General features: G+C 35.5%; 1 protein-coding gene and 1 long non-coding RNA gene across 2 annotated transcripts in view; one reads left to right on the forward strand and one right to left on the reverse strand.

Annotated features, from left to right (window-relative positions):
• LOC141456234 (uncharacterized) overlaps nt 1-14900 on the forward strand; it is a 72707-nt gene that overhangs the window by 14462 nt on the left and 43345 nt on the right. The gene's annotated exons all lie outside the window — the stretch shown is intronic.
• Nucleotides 1-14900, reverse strand: part of wg (Wnt family member 1 wingless) — a 100405-nt gene that overhangs the window by 2775 nt on the left and 82730 nt on the right. The window contains exon 4 of the mRNA XM_074132014.1: nt 1244-1551. Within this exon, the coding sequence (XP_073988115.1) occupies nt 1244-1551 (308 nt within the window). The remainder of the gene's footprint in view (nt 1-1243; nt 1552-14900) is intronic.

The raw sequence follows: 14900 nt of genomic DNA on the forward strand, positions 1-14900 counted from the left end.
TATTTCATTTCTAATTTATTCGTGATAACTAACTGTTACATCTCGTCTAATACTCAAGTCCTTTGGGGAATTAGGACAAGGACAAACTGATTGAGAGTGTGAAAGAAGAAATCGCAGGGGATCCGACTTAACTACTTAATTTTTCGTTGCATTTTCTCTTAGGATTCCGACTTGAACATTTCAATCATGATGCAACGTCCAAAAGTTGTAACGTACTTCATCGCCGAGCTGTTCTAAAGAGTCTTAGAGACGGGAAGTAGTCACCCTCTTCTCTGTCAAAGTTCCGTTCTCCCTTCGTGACAGTGATGGAGTCACGATTAGGTGCCAAAGAATAGTTTTTTAAAGTTAAGTTTCTCTTGTTTAGAATTACCCTCTATTTAAATTTGGCAGAAGTGGTGGGTCTCTCAGTGAATTGGATATTCAGCACTAGCTGATTTCACTCACTACTACACACTACTCACTGACAAAAATGGGTACGCTGTTCGGGAGTGAGGATGACGAGCATAGAGCTTTTGTGCTGCAGAGATAGGTGGATTTATGAAAAAGTGCATGTAAGTTGCTCAACAAGTCCATCCCACAAACCTCTGCTGTCATACCTTATGATGCGGACCAAGTACGATTTAAACTGTGGCAATCGCTGCTTCACCATATGAGACCAAAGGAATTAATGATCAAAGCCAGCGAAGATAAAACGCTAGAACGGCTTAGAAAATCCTGGACCTAGTAAAAAGAAGGATTTTATCCTTCTAGAACTTCAAAAGGTCGGCATAATAAAACTTCTTTTGGTTGTAGAACTTGGGGAAACAGGACCGACCCTCCAATGCTTTAATCTAATCTAGAACGTTTGCATTCCTTTTAAAATGGTATCTATATCTTCTGGGTTTCATGATACAAGTGTTGAAGTGGATGTAAACCCAAATTCAGTGTGACCTGGCAGATCTATTGTGGTTTTCTCGTAAAGCAAGGGTTTTTATTGTAGGCTGTAGTTTGCTGTGAAATGATTGAATTAATGACCTGGATTCTCTCTTTAGATACGTTGGGGCCTAACCAACGGCCTCAGCGGCTATTGAGTATCTGATGGGGCTTTTAGTATTGTTTTGTTTAGGCCAGGATACTTGTAAGGAAGTAATGAAAAGTCCCCAGAAGAAATGGTTGCTGCACATTCTTCTTTAGGGAAATTATTCCCACCAAATTTAACTTAACAAAATTATGTAGTAATTCGTAGCAATAACTAAATACTAACCGCTCTTCCGGCTTCATTATTGTGTAAATTCATTTTCTCTCTTAAACTTCGCCCACGTTCACCAGTATCCACAAACTCTCGGCTGAACTTAAAGCCAAAGCCAATATTATCTGAACATCCACCCCATTCCCAGTCGCGGACACCGTGTACAGCGGCCGTACTCGCTGATGAACTCTTGGGCGCTCCTTTTGATTGATGACTATAATCACAGGTGCATGATTCTATACTTCCTTCAGCACAAGCTCTGGCCACGGCGTGCGTCACAGCTGCACTGGTGATCGCATAGATGAACGCTGTCTCACGGCATCCTGTGAACAATCAGTTATTAGTTATTAATGTTAATCCTACTTTAGATATTAGAATTAGATATTTAATGCGATTTTTAGTTACATCTTATCAAACAAAACACTCCTTTACAAATTACAATACTGAATGCTAATTATCTTTATAAAAGTTATTTATGCTTTGCTACATATTAGATTATTCAAGTGGTCGCTTTAAGTACTTATTTGATGCTTTAAGCTCGCGTAAATATTTTGTAAAATTTGTTAAATTCTAGAGACTTAGCTGAAAAATAGTCCCTCTAAAACTTTGAGCGAAAAATCTGTCTAGAATTAAAATAATTTCTTCAAGTAAGAAGTACTATCTGATTATTAGAACCCATATTCATAATAAATTCTGCTAGTTATTTTCGCCTGTATGGATATAATTATTTAAAGAAATAATTGCACAATATGCATTCTTCAGAAATAAATAAATAGAAATAAAATACAGACAGATGTCTGTATAATTTTATGGGAATAAAAGTGGGCCTGATCACTATCATCCCCCTTTGCAAAGGGAGTATTAAGGGACAATTAGTACTGCTTCCTTCCTCATCATAATCTGAGCAGCAGGGTGATGTCAGCTAGCTTTCTTGTGAACATTATAGTTCAGGTCAGAGGCCAGCATCAGTATAGTGAATTGGAGGGGAAGCTAATAACCGCTCGGCGGAAGGAAGAATGTACGATGTGAGCGAACGCGCGCTTTACAAGACCCAATAGAAACCGGACACCTCCTTACTGTTCCTTGCTGTTTGCACATGTCTTTACAATAACAACAATAGTAATTACATGTATGTGTGCTCCTCCATAGAAATATGGAGCCCCTAAACTAGGGAAGTACAAGGGTGCTCAGTCTGAAGTAGACTAATTTTCATATCTTCTTCTAGTCGTACCCTTAGGTTATACACTAAGGTATGCCTTCCTCTCTCTCTCATTGGGTTCAATACAATCATGTCCTTCAGTCTCCCTTTTTCATAACAACGTATTGTCCAGACTGAAGTACCCTCTTCAGACTTACAAAGATCCAACTGAACTGTAAAGCGTAGATAATTCAAGAAATCTATTACATGGAATTCGTAAGCATAACCTTAGATCTGTTAGGTCATTGAAAATTAATCTTGCTTACTTGATCAAATGGAAACATATAATATATAAGACCCGGCAAGAAGCCGCGGTAGCCGAGCGGTTAGAAGCGAGGCCCGCGAAACTAAGATGTATCGTGGTACTTGGGTTCGATTCCGGGTCTAGGCTTTGGATTTTATTGAATGGTTTATGTGAGAAATTCTTTATCAAAGTATGTTTACTATCCGGTTCCGTCCACGACACCTAATTTGGTAGTGGACGTAAAGCTCGCCTAAAAAAAATGCATTACTTTACTTTTTGATTTATAAACTGAAACATTGTGTAACTTTGAGCCCAGTAAATGGTCTGAGAAAGTGCGAGGATTGAGTTTTAGATCTTTGAGGTGCTAATCATTGTAGACTCAGGTGATTGAAAGAAGAACGTGATAGCTAATGTGCTAATCTATGCTAACTAACTGCGGCACAAATAATCCTCAGAAGATTTTGAATTAAGTCACTTTCCGTAAATCGAACAGAAAATTATTTCGGAAACAACTGATTTAAAAGTGCTTAATATCCAAATATACTCACAGCTGGGACGAACGCCCACCACAAGTATACTTTGATAGAACTCCTACCATCGTAAATGGGATAAGATCTATCCAGTTAACCTAACTTGAAACATTAAGAAGTCACTCTGCAACAGAATTCCTCAAGTATCCAGAACTCTTAAAAGCTGGTTTGCAGACCTTCTCCTCTTTAAAAATTTTGAATATACCAACTGGTAGATAGATTATGGGGTTTTGCAATGTTACAATCAATTTTCAGCACGCAACTGTTACAAATTTTTGAAGTTATGGAAAGTTGGACTTTCAACTTGGTAAATTTGAACGGAACATTCTTGTCGGATATCCTTTGCGATTTAGTCACGAAATTTAAAATTTATTATATTGTTTGTAAGTTCTCCAAAGTAATAATCTCAGAAGAGGTTTACGAAATAGAATTTTGGATTTTTCTTGGTTTCAAACAATTTCAAGATCACATTTCAGTTAAAGAATGTAAAGTAATTATAAAATTGAAGAAATTTGTATATGTAATCAATTACTACTTGCACTATGAGCTGTCCTTTCAAATAGTTAGGAAGAAGAATAGTTTTATCTCTAGAAAAAGGGCTGCCTAATAGCATAATCAATTTCTAGCCCTGGAAACCTAATAGGAACCCCTGTAGGGCAATATGTCCTGATCCGGGTAACCTGGGGTGACACAACAAAAAAAAGCCATTCAACAAAACCATCTTCATTAAACACGCACCTATTACCTAGCTTGTCTAATTACTCTGCCCTAATTAATGGCACCCTAATGACAGAACTAGGTGTTATATCTCTCTTGTACTACCTAGAGAAAGAGAGAGGGCGAGCCATTGTCAACCCACCAGGAAATCCTTTCTTAATAATATTCATGAAAGTCGTTAAATGTGGGATTGAAGAATGTTACTACAGCTACTGGAAGGCATGACGAGAGGAGTCCACGTGACCGACTGGAAATGATGTCCATTTAACTACGTACAGCAGTCCATTGTTTTCTTGTTTTAAACTATCCTTCTTCTGTGTGGCGTACAGGCAACACTACTCACTAATCACAACATCCGAGCTGAACTAATAAATGTTAGAACTGATAGAAAAATAGTGACCAATTTCTTAAGCTGACTTGCTACTACGAAGCTGAAAGTCATATATCACATAAGACAGACAGACAGACAAAGTATTAGTGTGACTTAATGTGGAGGAGTGGAGTTTGTAGATTGAACGTATTGGTAATATTTCTTGCGCTTTAATGGCTACTGGTCTTGTAAGCTAATCTTGTAGAGATCCCAGCTGTTTCTCTAATCGAGACTTCAATCATGACTACATCATATTTTGTGATTTCAGAACAATAAAATAAATTAGAAATAGCAAACTTTCTGTTCTACACATTCTCACGACTTACTTTGATTATTAAAATTATAATGAATATTTCAAATGACTTTTTGTCTCAATAAAATAGGTATAGTGAGGGTGTAGTTTAAATCTTTTTGGGTATAAGATAAGGGTTTTTATAAAATGGTTGCATTTCGGTCCAAAAGTCAAGAAAGGTTCCTTTAAAAAAATGAAATACTCAAGATACTCAACGACAATAACTTTTCAGAGTCTGAAAATCAGTTTGTTTTTTTTGGAAAGAATTTTCTATGAAAATGATAAGTTTTTTGGAAAAATAGACATTAAAAGAAGATTCTAGAAACTCGACCGTTGTGTCTAAAAAGATAAAAATAATTTTAAATAACTCAAAAATCTGTTTTGTAAAAGTTTATTTGTTTAATTTGCACCCAAGCTATTTATCTCAAATTTTGGAATACCTGTAATGAATGCTTTTATCGTTAATTAATATTATATACGAGGGTCGTTTGAAAAGTCCGTGCAAAGTCAAAGAGATAGCACCACTGGCGCGTATCGAGGTTATGTTTAGTTGGTAGCATCTCTTGGAAGAACACACACCAAGTTTCAGCCAGATCGGTCTATTTCTTTGTGTTTGGCATTCGTTTGAATCGAGGAAGTCGAGTGATTTTCAAAAAATGGACGAAAAAGAATTTCGTGTGTTGATTAAACACTACTTTATGAAAGGCATAACGCCTCAGGAGACTAAAGAGAAGCTTGATAAACATTATGGTGACTCTGCACCTTCGATTAAAACAGTTTATAAGTGGTTTCAAAATTTTCGGAGTGGCCATATGGGCACAAGTGACGCTGAACGTTCTGGACGCCCTGTTGAGGTTACTACTCCAGAAATCATTGATAAAATCCATGATATGGTGATGGATGACAGAAGAGTGAAGGTGCCTGAGATTGCTAGTGCTATGGGCATCTCGAATGAACGGGTACATAATATTTTGCATCAACATTTGGACATGACAAAGCTATCCGCAAGATTGGTGCCGCGATTGCTCACGCTTGACCAAAAACGAAATCGTGTGAAGTGTTACAAGGACGGTTTGCAGCTGTTCGCAGGACTTTAAACGTCGTTTCGTCACAGTGGATGAAACATGGATACATCACTACACTCCTGAGACCAAAGAACAATCTAAACAATGGGTTACCAAGGGGGAATCTGCGCCAAAAAAGGCGAAGACCGTTCCTTCGGCCGGAAAGATTATGGCGACTGTCTTTTGGGATTCGCAAGGAATAATCCTCATCGACTATCTGGAAAAGGGTAAAACTATTACAGGTGCATATTATTCATCGTTATTGGACCGTTTGAAAACCGAGCTGCAAGAAAAATGCCCACGATTGGCCCACAAAAAAGTCCTTTTCCATCACGACAACGCACCAGCTCACACCTCAGCAGTTCTGGTCGCAAAAATAATAGAAATAGGGTTCCAAATCGTTTCACATCCCTCCTATTCTCCAGACTTGGCTCCCTCGGACTACTATTTGTTCCCCAATATGAAGAAATGGCTGGCGGGAAAAAGATTTTATTCAAACGAGGAGATGATTGCAGAAACGAATGGCTATTTTTCAGACTTGGACAAATCCTTTTATTCGGAAGGGATCAACAAACTAGAGCAGCGTTGGACGAAGTGTATAAGCCTAAAAGGAGACTATGTTGAAAAATTAAAAAGGTTTACCCCAAAAAATTAAGTAGTTTTTATTTTTGCACGGACTTTTCAAACGACCCTCGTATATGTGGTGGAACTCTGCCTCCTTGTGGGCGTTGATGTCCTTGTGGTAAAGGACCCACAGAAAATTTTGGGGCGTTGAAGCGGTTTAGGGGGCGATGACTGATTTGTGTGTTTTTAATATTTAAAAACTGAAATCAAAACCTACCTAAAGCGGTGACTCACGGCTGTTTTTTAAGTAAATTCGAACCTGATATTAACCAAACTTGTAAAAAAAAAATCATCAGATACATCCTTCACATTAGATTAGTTTTAAAATTTAAATTGAAATGTTTCTTTTAATTTGAATACAAGTTTTTCTAAATATTATTTATAAAGTTTTCTTTGATTGCGCTCATTAGGCCAGTCTCACTTAAAATGTAAGTTCGAACTCAGATACAGGATAAGACTCATATGGCTTGATGTAATTAAATTAAAGTAATGATTGAGATTGTGATTTTTAAGATGGGGTAAAGTTAAAAAGTTTCGGGGGTCGCTAGGAAATAATTGATTCTCAAAGTGGGCGGTAGACGAGATTAGTTTGAGAAGCTCTGCATTAGAGGGTAGCGTAACGTTGTTCTCCCTCTTCAACATGTTCCCTCCAATCACCACCACAACAACAACAACATCAAAAAGCAATTCCAACACCTCAACATTATTGTTCGAACTCTAAGCTATTAATTTAGTGAAAGAAACAATCTGATTTCCACAAATTGTGTTGTAGACACTCTTGACTACCTCCTTTTCGTCAAATGAAGAAGATTTAAGGAGAGAGAAGTGCAAGGAGTGGAACAAAATTATTATAACAATGAAGAAAATGACGAAGGAAGAAGTAACTTTAAAAAATAAAAATAAATAAAACCAAGATCTTTGGTGCTTTTAGAGGAAGAAGATGGATGCAGACAGTGTGTCCAATTGGACCTACGGGATTAAGTAGGGGGAGGAGACCATCATTTCTCATAACCGGTCCATCTTTTTTAAATCCCTAGGATTTTTAATCCTGTTGCTTAGGGACCACCCTGACCGACTGTTTTGTTGTGTACACGCTTTTTTAGTTGGCCGGGTCCATACATATTATACGACATTCTTTACATAGAATTTATATATTAAATACACATCTACAGCTGATCTTGGAGCCCACCATTTTTTTCATGTATTTAAAAAAACAATAAGTAGGTATTCATTTTTTTTTTTTTTTTACGCTCAAAATATTTTTTACATCGAAGAAGAGCCGGGAATTTTAAGAAACAAGTGGTTTAATAATCCGGATAGATCATTACTTCGGATAGATTAATTTCTAGTAAAGTTCATTTAATACATAACTCTAAAAATATATGTGTATTTTTAATTAAAATGTATTTAGTCACGATATATTTAGTCGCAAAAACCCGAGTTTAAAAAGATAATCCCGTAAGGGTGCTTTTCCGAATAACTTTTGCCCTTGATGAGAAAAAAAAGATCCTTTTTTAAGTATTTTTAATAAAGGGGCTTTTCCTTTTTTATTTTCCATTTATTGCAAATTTGGAGTAAAAACAGAAAGCCGAAGTTTTCCAAAATCTTTGATTTTAAATATATATTTTAATATCTTTGATTTTATGCATCGTGTTTATTGTATCCCTGATCGGTTCCGGAGTTTCATCTCAGTAGAGATTTCGACTTCATTTATGATTCCGTCTCGCACTAAATTTGTTGTATTATCTTATATTAGATTCGTAAGCAAAAACTATTATTTACAAATGGGGAAGTTAGAAAAGCAATGAAATATGATAAACAGAAAAATATTCTTTGATTAGAAATACCATAATCAGAAAATGACACTACTTAACATTAAAACTAGTCCGATTTTTTACTTTTAACTGATCTAATTTTAAAACTATTTAAAAGACTTGTAAATTTACTTAATCGGAATGCAGCAGTGTTTTTGATTTTCCTAATGTTAAAAAGGCAATTCTAAGAAGAATTTAGGCAACAAGCTAGATTCGATAATATAAGCAATGACTGCGCAGAATTTGTTCTTGTCTTCTACCAAGATAACGTTGAAGCTCTCTTTTCTTTGTCTGGCAGACAGAATTGCATAACTTGGATGGCATATTATTCATCTCTTCCAAACTGTTCTCCGTATTAGCCCAACAGATAATCACCTGTTGAAGTCTTTTCAAAACACTTTTTAAACGGGAAGAATTTTAAAAGATTTAACCTAATGAAATTGTTCTTGTAGAAGGTTTTTGGCCAGAAACGAGCAAATTTTGAAAATATAGAATCTTAATAATGCCTAATAGTTGGAAAATCAGTTGTTTAAAAGAAGGGGGGCGTTTTACTTGAAGAATTTTATTTTTTCTTAACTTAGAGCATGTGGAACGAACGTTTAGGACAACCCATTAGATTCTGGCAATTATCTACAAAATCTACTTTGTTCATTAAAGAGCAAGAAATACACATAGATTGTTAAAAACACAAAAGATTTCAATCTATAGAGTCGACCAAAAAGAAAAAATCGAAACAGAGAAAGAAGAATAGTAAAAAAAACATTAACGCATATTTCAAACTTCATTGCCAAAGTTAAGTGGTGTTATCAAGTTGGAGTAATCACTTCCGCTGCCACTGGCCTACCAGATTGCTATCTGTCTCACACCTAGTGACAGACTATTGAGAAACGAAAGTGAGGGTGAGAAAGATGTGGTCACATTTTGAGGTATGTTGTTGTTATCTACGGGCAAAGACTAAGGAATGAAGAGTGCGCTACCTAGTTGGCCTTTTTACCAAAAGAAGATACTCAGGAGACTGTGAGGGACCAGGTGCCGAGGCGGTATAGTGGAGCCGCATAAAGGAGAAGAAGGTAAACCTTCCTCCATCTCCTTCTTCGGTCCTGAAAACCTGTTCATTTACGCCCGTAGCTAATTCATATCTCTGGCTAGCCCTGGCCCCGAGGAGGCTTCTGCCCCACACCGAGTGAGGGCGCGACCACACGCGCGTCAATTTCTCCACCTAATTCCCACCCAGATCATTACACACTAACTAATAATATTTACCACAATTTGTTCGTTTTTATTTTTTCATTTTATTTGCTTTTTTTTTAATTTTGTTTCTACTCCTCTAAGAAGTTGAAGTAAGCCAGCACTGTCCAAGAAATATCTTTAACTCAGCTGACTACAATCTCATTTAACAGGGCTGTCTTCCTTTTCCTTTCTCCTTTTCTTTCTGTAAAATTTAGAAGCTAGCCAGCCAAGAGATATTTCCTAAAAAATACTGTGACAACTCCAGCTTCTTTTTAAAATGATATTGCTCAAATTACAACTTTATTGTGTTATGATTAAATCGTTTCTTTTCAAATTCTAAAAAAAAAATAATAGAAACATTATTTGTAATTTCTCTTACAATTTCAAAACACAAATTTATTGTTTACTTGTAAAATTTTGAATTTCAATTTACTATATTTGGGGAAGCATTAAAATCATCTCAAATTGGGGGCCCCTCAAAATATGTTCTAGTGAATCTATTTTCTAAATTTCTTATTTAGTATAAATAATATGTGAATGAAATAAATAACTCAAAATTTAAAATAAAATAAAAAAATCGTTGGGTTCACCATTTTAAGTAACTCCCAAATTTTTCTGTCAAAATCCAGCAACAAGAAATGCGATTTTTATGCAATAGAAACTAATTTCTTTAATTGATTTCATTTAAAGCAAGTTTGTTTTAAGATTCAAAAGGCGGTAACTTCAATAACTAAAGAAAGAAAAAGCGAAGCATCTGCTTAAATGGTAATCTATACCTTTCGATTTTCGAAACTCATGTGGTTATTAGAACCCAGACGTGATGGTCAGAAGAGCGTTTTCTATTGTTACCGTTCCGCTGACGGAGCAATTTTATTTAGGTCTGTTGATGATGATGTTAGTCCAAAACCAATTAGAGATACTACGATAGATACAATCAAAGATATCCAAAATTTCAGTATTTTAAAAGTTCACAACTTTTTTTATTAAACCAAATATCTTTTTAAAACTAAGGTGAAATAAATAAGAAATAATATATTTTAATGCTCTCAACTTCTTTACTGTGTTAAAGAATGCAAATTGACCTGTGGCTACTGTACTGCCATGATAATGAGATCACAAATCTGTCAATAAGAAGGGCTAGGGGACAAAGAGGGCCTATTTGGAAGGGGCGACACAGGGAGATAATTTGCTGTGGTTCAATCAGACACAGGTACATGTTCCTTCCAGTTTTGCTGGAATCTACTTGCCAATCTGGGTGAAGTGTATTGTACATTAAATTTAAAAACTGTCTATTTATGCATATGAACCTCTTTATGGTGCAGAAAGTGGTCAGAGAAGTTCCAGAATAGGTAATATAGATATTAACAGTAGCTTTGTATCAACATAGCATCCCTAACCTAGGTTTTGTCCCAATGAGTGAAAAAGTCAAGTTAAAGAAAAGATTTTTCTGGTACTACTGTTAAATGTGTAGATCACTTGGTCTTAAACAGAACCATACATGCGATACGAATCAATCTACAGAAAAACGTTTTGTTATACCTACTAGAAATGTTTGTTACCTTTCTCCGGCACCTCCCAGTGACCATTGTCAGGTGAGAAAATGGATCCTTGTGAGAAGAGATTCAATGAAAGAGAGACGGTCTTCTATTGAGAAGATGTCACTCCACTTTCTGGAGAAGTGAATGCACTCTCTCCAATTCTCTTGACCATTTAGTTGTAGAAAGAATCTACCTTTCAGTTCTGTTCCAAAGAATTACCATTATTTCTTCTAATAAGCTCTTATACGCTTGTCCATTTTCATCAGTTATACTTGGCGAAGATTTAGAGCACAAGACATAACAATACTTATTGCAAGTTCTATTTGAATGCATACACACAGCGAAAGAATAATAAAAAAAAATAAGATTTCTAAGCTGAACTTCATTTACTTACTGCACCATTAACACCTGTTTTTGCTCCTGTGTCTTTTGTGAAGTCATAGCCAAATTTTTTGTTATTTTCGTCACTTAAAAAAAAAAAAAACGTAAAGTGTCGGAAGTTAGCGATGCTCATTGCACTAATCTATTAAATCTGGGTTGCTGCGAAAAAAATTTCAGTTATAAAGGAGGGTTTGCCCTTTATTTTAAAGAAAATTTGAGAATTTTATCTTTTATAGAAAAAGAGAAAAAAATTGTCAAAGTTTAATGTTTTTCAACGTTACGCTTTTTCGTTTAGTTTTTTGACGATTAACCCTTCCGAACAGTTTTAATAGTTTCGATTGTAGTTAAATAAGATTTAGTTGTCTCTCTAAATCATTAACGCAGGGTGATAACTTGGAAGTTCTTCTACGACTCGCTCCACATCTTCGGTCGATTTTTCTGTTGCAAAAAAACGTTACGCAGTATTCTCTTTTTGATCATGAACATTGCCTCAAATTTTTTGTCTGTCAAATGTTATTGGCATTGGTTATTTTCTGTAATTTATATTGAAGATAATTCGTAAATTCCATCACGCTGTTTTGCAATAGCGTGCCAAACAATGGAAACTTTTGGAATTCCTGCTGTAAAGTGATGTGACAGAAGAAAGAAGAAGACAGTCAAGGAACTAAGAGAGTCACAGCTTCCTCTTCCTGTAGCCGCTATTAATTCTATCTAGTCTAGACATGCAGAAAACAATTTTCACCATCGCCATATCGTTTTCGCGATAAAATTAAAACCATCTAAACTTAAAACCTATTTCATGTCTTATTCTTTAATGCAGAAGACCATATATTATCATTTTTCGTTGATAATTCTCTCCATGGTCAAATTATTTCTCACCTTTGCATAATTTCTATATCAATGTTGGTAACAATAGATGTCTGCGTATAATTTTTCTGAATCCGGAGTGTTATTTTCACTCTGCCTTCTGTATATCCTTCTGAATATCCTGCCTTCTATCCTATTAGTTGGCCAGCGACACTCGCATCACGTAAACTATACATTTCTCTGGATTTTGGTAGAGGTTTTTTTTCTATTCGACCAGATATTTTCTTGTATTAATGACTATTCAACCAGATAACACGTTCAGAGTAGGTCGAACTACATCAACCCTCCGTACACGAGTCTCTTCATTGTACCGATTATTCTCTCTGGTGATTTATTGTATAATACATTTGTCTGTCAAATCGAAGAGGTGCTATTCACAGTAATTGAATCATTAGTTATTATAATGTAATTTCAGGTGTTTCTGGGTTTGAACGAAGCAAAATTATTGTCTATAAATCGAAAATAATCCTATTGCACCATGTCGAAAAATCATTCCATGTACTTTTGATCAATCAATAAATCAATCAAATCTTCATTTCGACCCTGAAGCGTTTTTAGAGCGATTTTTAGACTTTGTTTTTTTAGGAAATCGTCACACTTTAAAGCACATTTAATACTAAAAAAAATAAAATAAACAAACTTGGGTTATTCACTGCTTAAATCCTGTCGATTAGGGGGTAATACTTGCGACAGTATTTCATCTGTTAGATAAATAAATACGTTACAAAGTTTCAAAAACGGCCTACATTACAGACAGACTCGTTACACTTATCTCCAGTGATATATCATGCGGACACTCAGCGCCACTTCTCTCAAGTGGTCCAAACCACTCTTCCATTCACTTATAATATTATTATATGCGCTTATTAAGATAAAGATTTTTAAGAAGATAATTTTTAATGCAATAGTTATATTTGTCAGCTTGATTTATTGGAAATCGAAGCTGTTGAGTTGAAAATTTATTATTTATTTTTTTGTAACATAACAGGAAGTGAAAATTTTAAAAATTTGTTACCGGAAATGAACGTTTTTCCGGAATATTATTCAGGATAATTCGAGTGCCTGTGTGAATAGATTATCACAAAATCGAAAGAGCTCAAAGTGGTTATTTTCTAGAAAATCATATTTTGTTTCCTACTTTTAAACGAAAAACAACAAACACAGGTGGAAGTCTCCGGTCAAAGGGCAGGCAGAGAAGATTCTTTATTAGTTACTCGCCTAGCCTTACCCTGGAATCTTATTCTAATAAGGTCGGGCGGTCATTTAGAGATCGTATAGCCTCCTTATGAGCCAACGAAGACTGCCTCACATGGTGACTGAAAATTTCATTGCCTGAGTCGTTTTTGACAGATAGATGAAGGGAAAGACTGAACTAAAAATTGTGTCAGCGGGAAGGACTTTTAGGGCTTAGAGAAATGGGAGTTTTCAGCTGAATGCTGACCTCTCGTCGTTTCGCCGCTGGTTCTGCAGCCATAAAAGAATTTTGAAGGTCCCGTTTCAAAGTGAGTCAAACGAAAACTGGTTCACATCTTTTTGTTTCTTATCCCAATCGTGACTTTAAAATATTCATTAATAGTAATAAATTTAAAATAAGACTTTAAGTGATTCTCGATTAAGTAATTAAAAAAAAAAAATGTGTTACATAGTAAAGGGATATTGAATGCAAAGGAATATAATGTAGTGCCTTAGAAATAATAATAATCATAAAATTAAAACGAAAAGAAACAACTAAAAACACAAATTAATGTTGTAGAAGACCACCCAGAGGTCGCTTTAGTAGGTAATATGTGGCGTGGTGTTGGAGGTAATGTTAGGTTACAAGAAGTGAGTTGTTTGTTGCTGGACCGCCTCTTCTTCACCAGTTTGTGTTCTCAAGTCTTTTAGTTCTGTAGAGAGATACGGGGCCCTCTATTACATGGTCAGGAAGCAACAGTCCGCTCGTTTCTACTTGCTTCTATAATATGATAGGTCCTTCTTTATTCTTAGTATCTTCTCTTTCAGACCAGGTGAACTGAAGAGAGTGTCCTACCCTCTTCCGACCGACATAACATCACCTCTTACTAACCTGATGTCTCAATTCGTGTATATTATATGGGAATCCACTGTTTTTCTAGTTTCATTTATAAGTAGTCGGCTTGATTTCTTTTAAACCTCAGTTTGGTGTCTTCACTTTTCGTCCATTTAAGTTGTTTCTAAAAACCTCCTAATTTTTTTTTTAAGTCTCTATATTTACTAGGTTACACTTAATAAAGAAACCTTCGAGAAATAATTCTTAAAGGTCATTTCGTAACTTTAAAGCTGGACTTTGCAAAAGTACTGCCAGTTTTTGTGTAAGAGAAAAATAAGACCTCTTCTATTTTTACTTGAACTGATCATATTTTACGCATCTCTAAAATGGACTTAGAGATTTATTGATGCTCTAAGTCGCGGCGGCTTGACCTTACAAGAAAGTAAATTCAGTTGACTTCAATTACCTAGAAAATTTCTTTCCTAATTCTCTTATTCTAGAAGATAAAACTGGTTGCAAAGACAAATCTAAAAGAACTTTAATGGATTTAGTAAAGTATGGATCGTACGGTTTGCCTATCAACTTATGTTCTTACAGTAAGGTAACCAGTGAAACCTAAAGATGGTTGTTATATGTTATGCGCAGGAAAAGGCACCAATTCACACCAATAAGACACCAAAAGAGACATTAACTCTTATTCAACGATTGGGTTCAAGGTTTGGCATTGTATGCTGATCGATGTGGTACAAAGCCTTAGGTAATTGGGTATGAGGAGGTGAAGATGGGTGGCTCAAG

The sequence above is a fragment of the Rhodnius prolixus genome, unplaced genomic scaffold, assembly GCF_049639745.1.
Source record: "Rhodnius prolixus isolate KJV_2025 unplaced genomic scaffold, Rpr scaffold_4, whole genome shotgun sequence".
NCBI lineage: Eukaryota > Metazoa > Arthropoda > Insecta > Hemiptera > Reduviidae > Rhodnius > Rhodnius prolixus.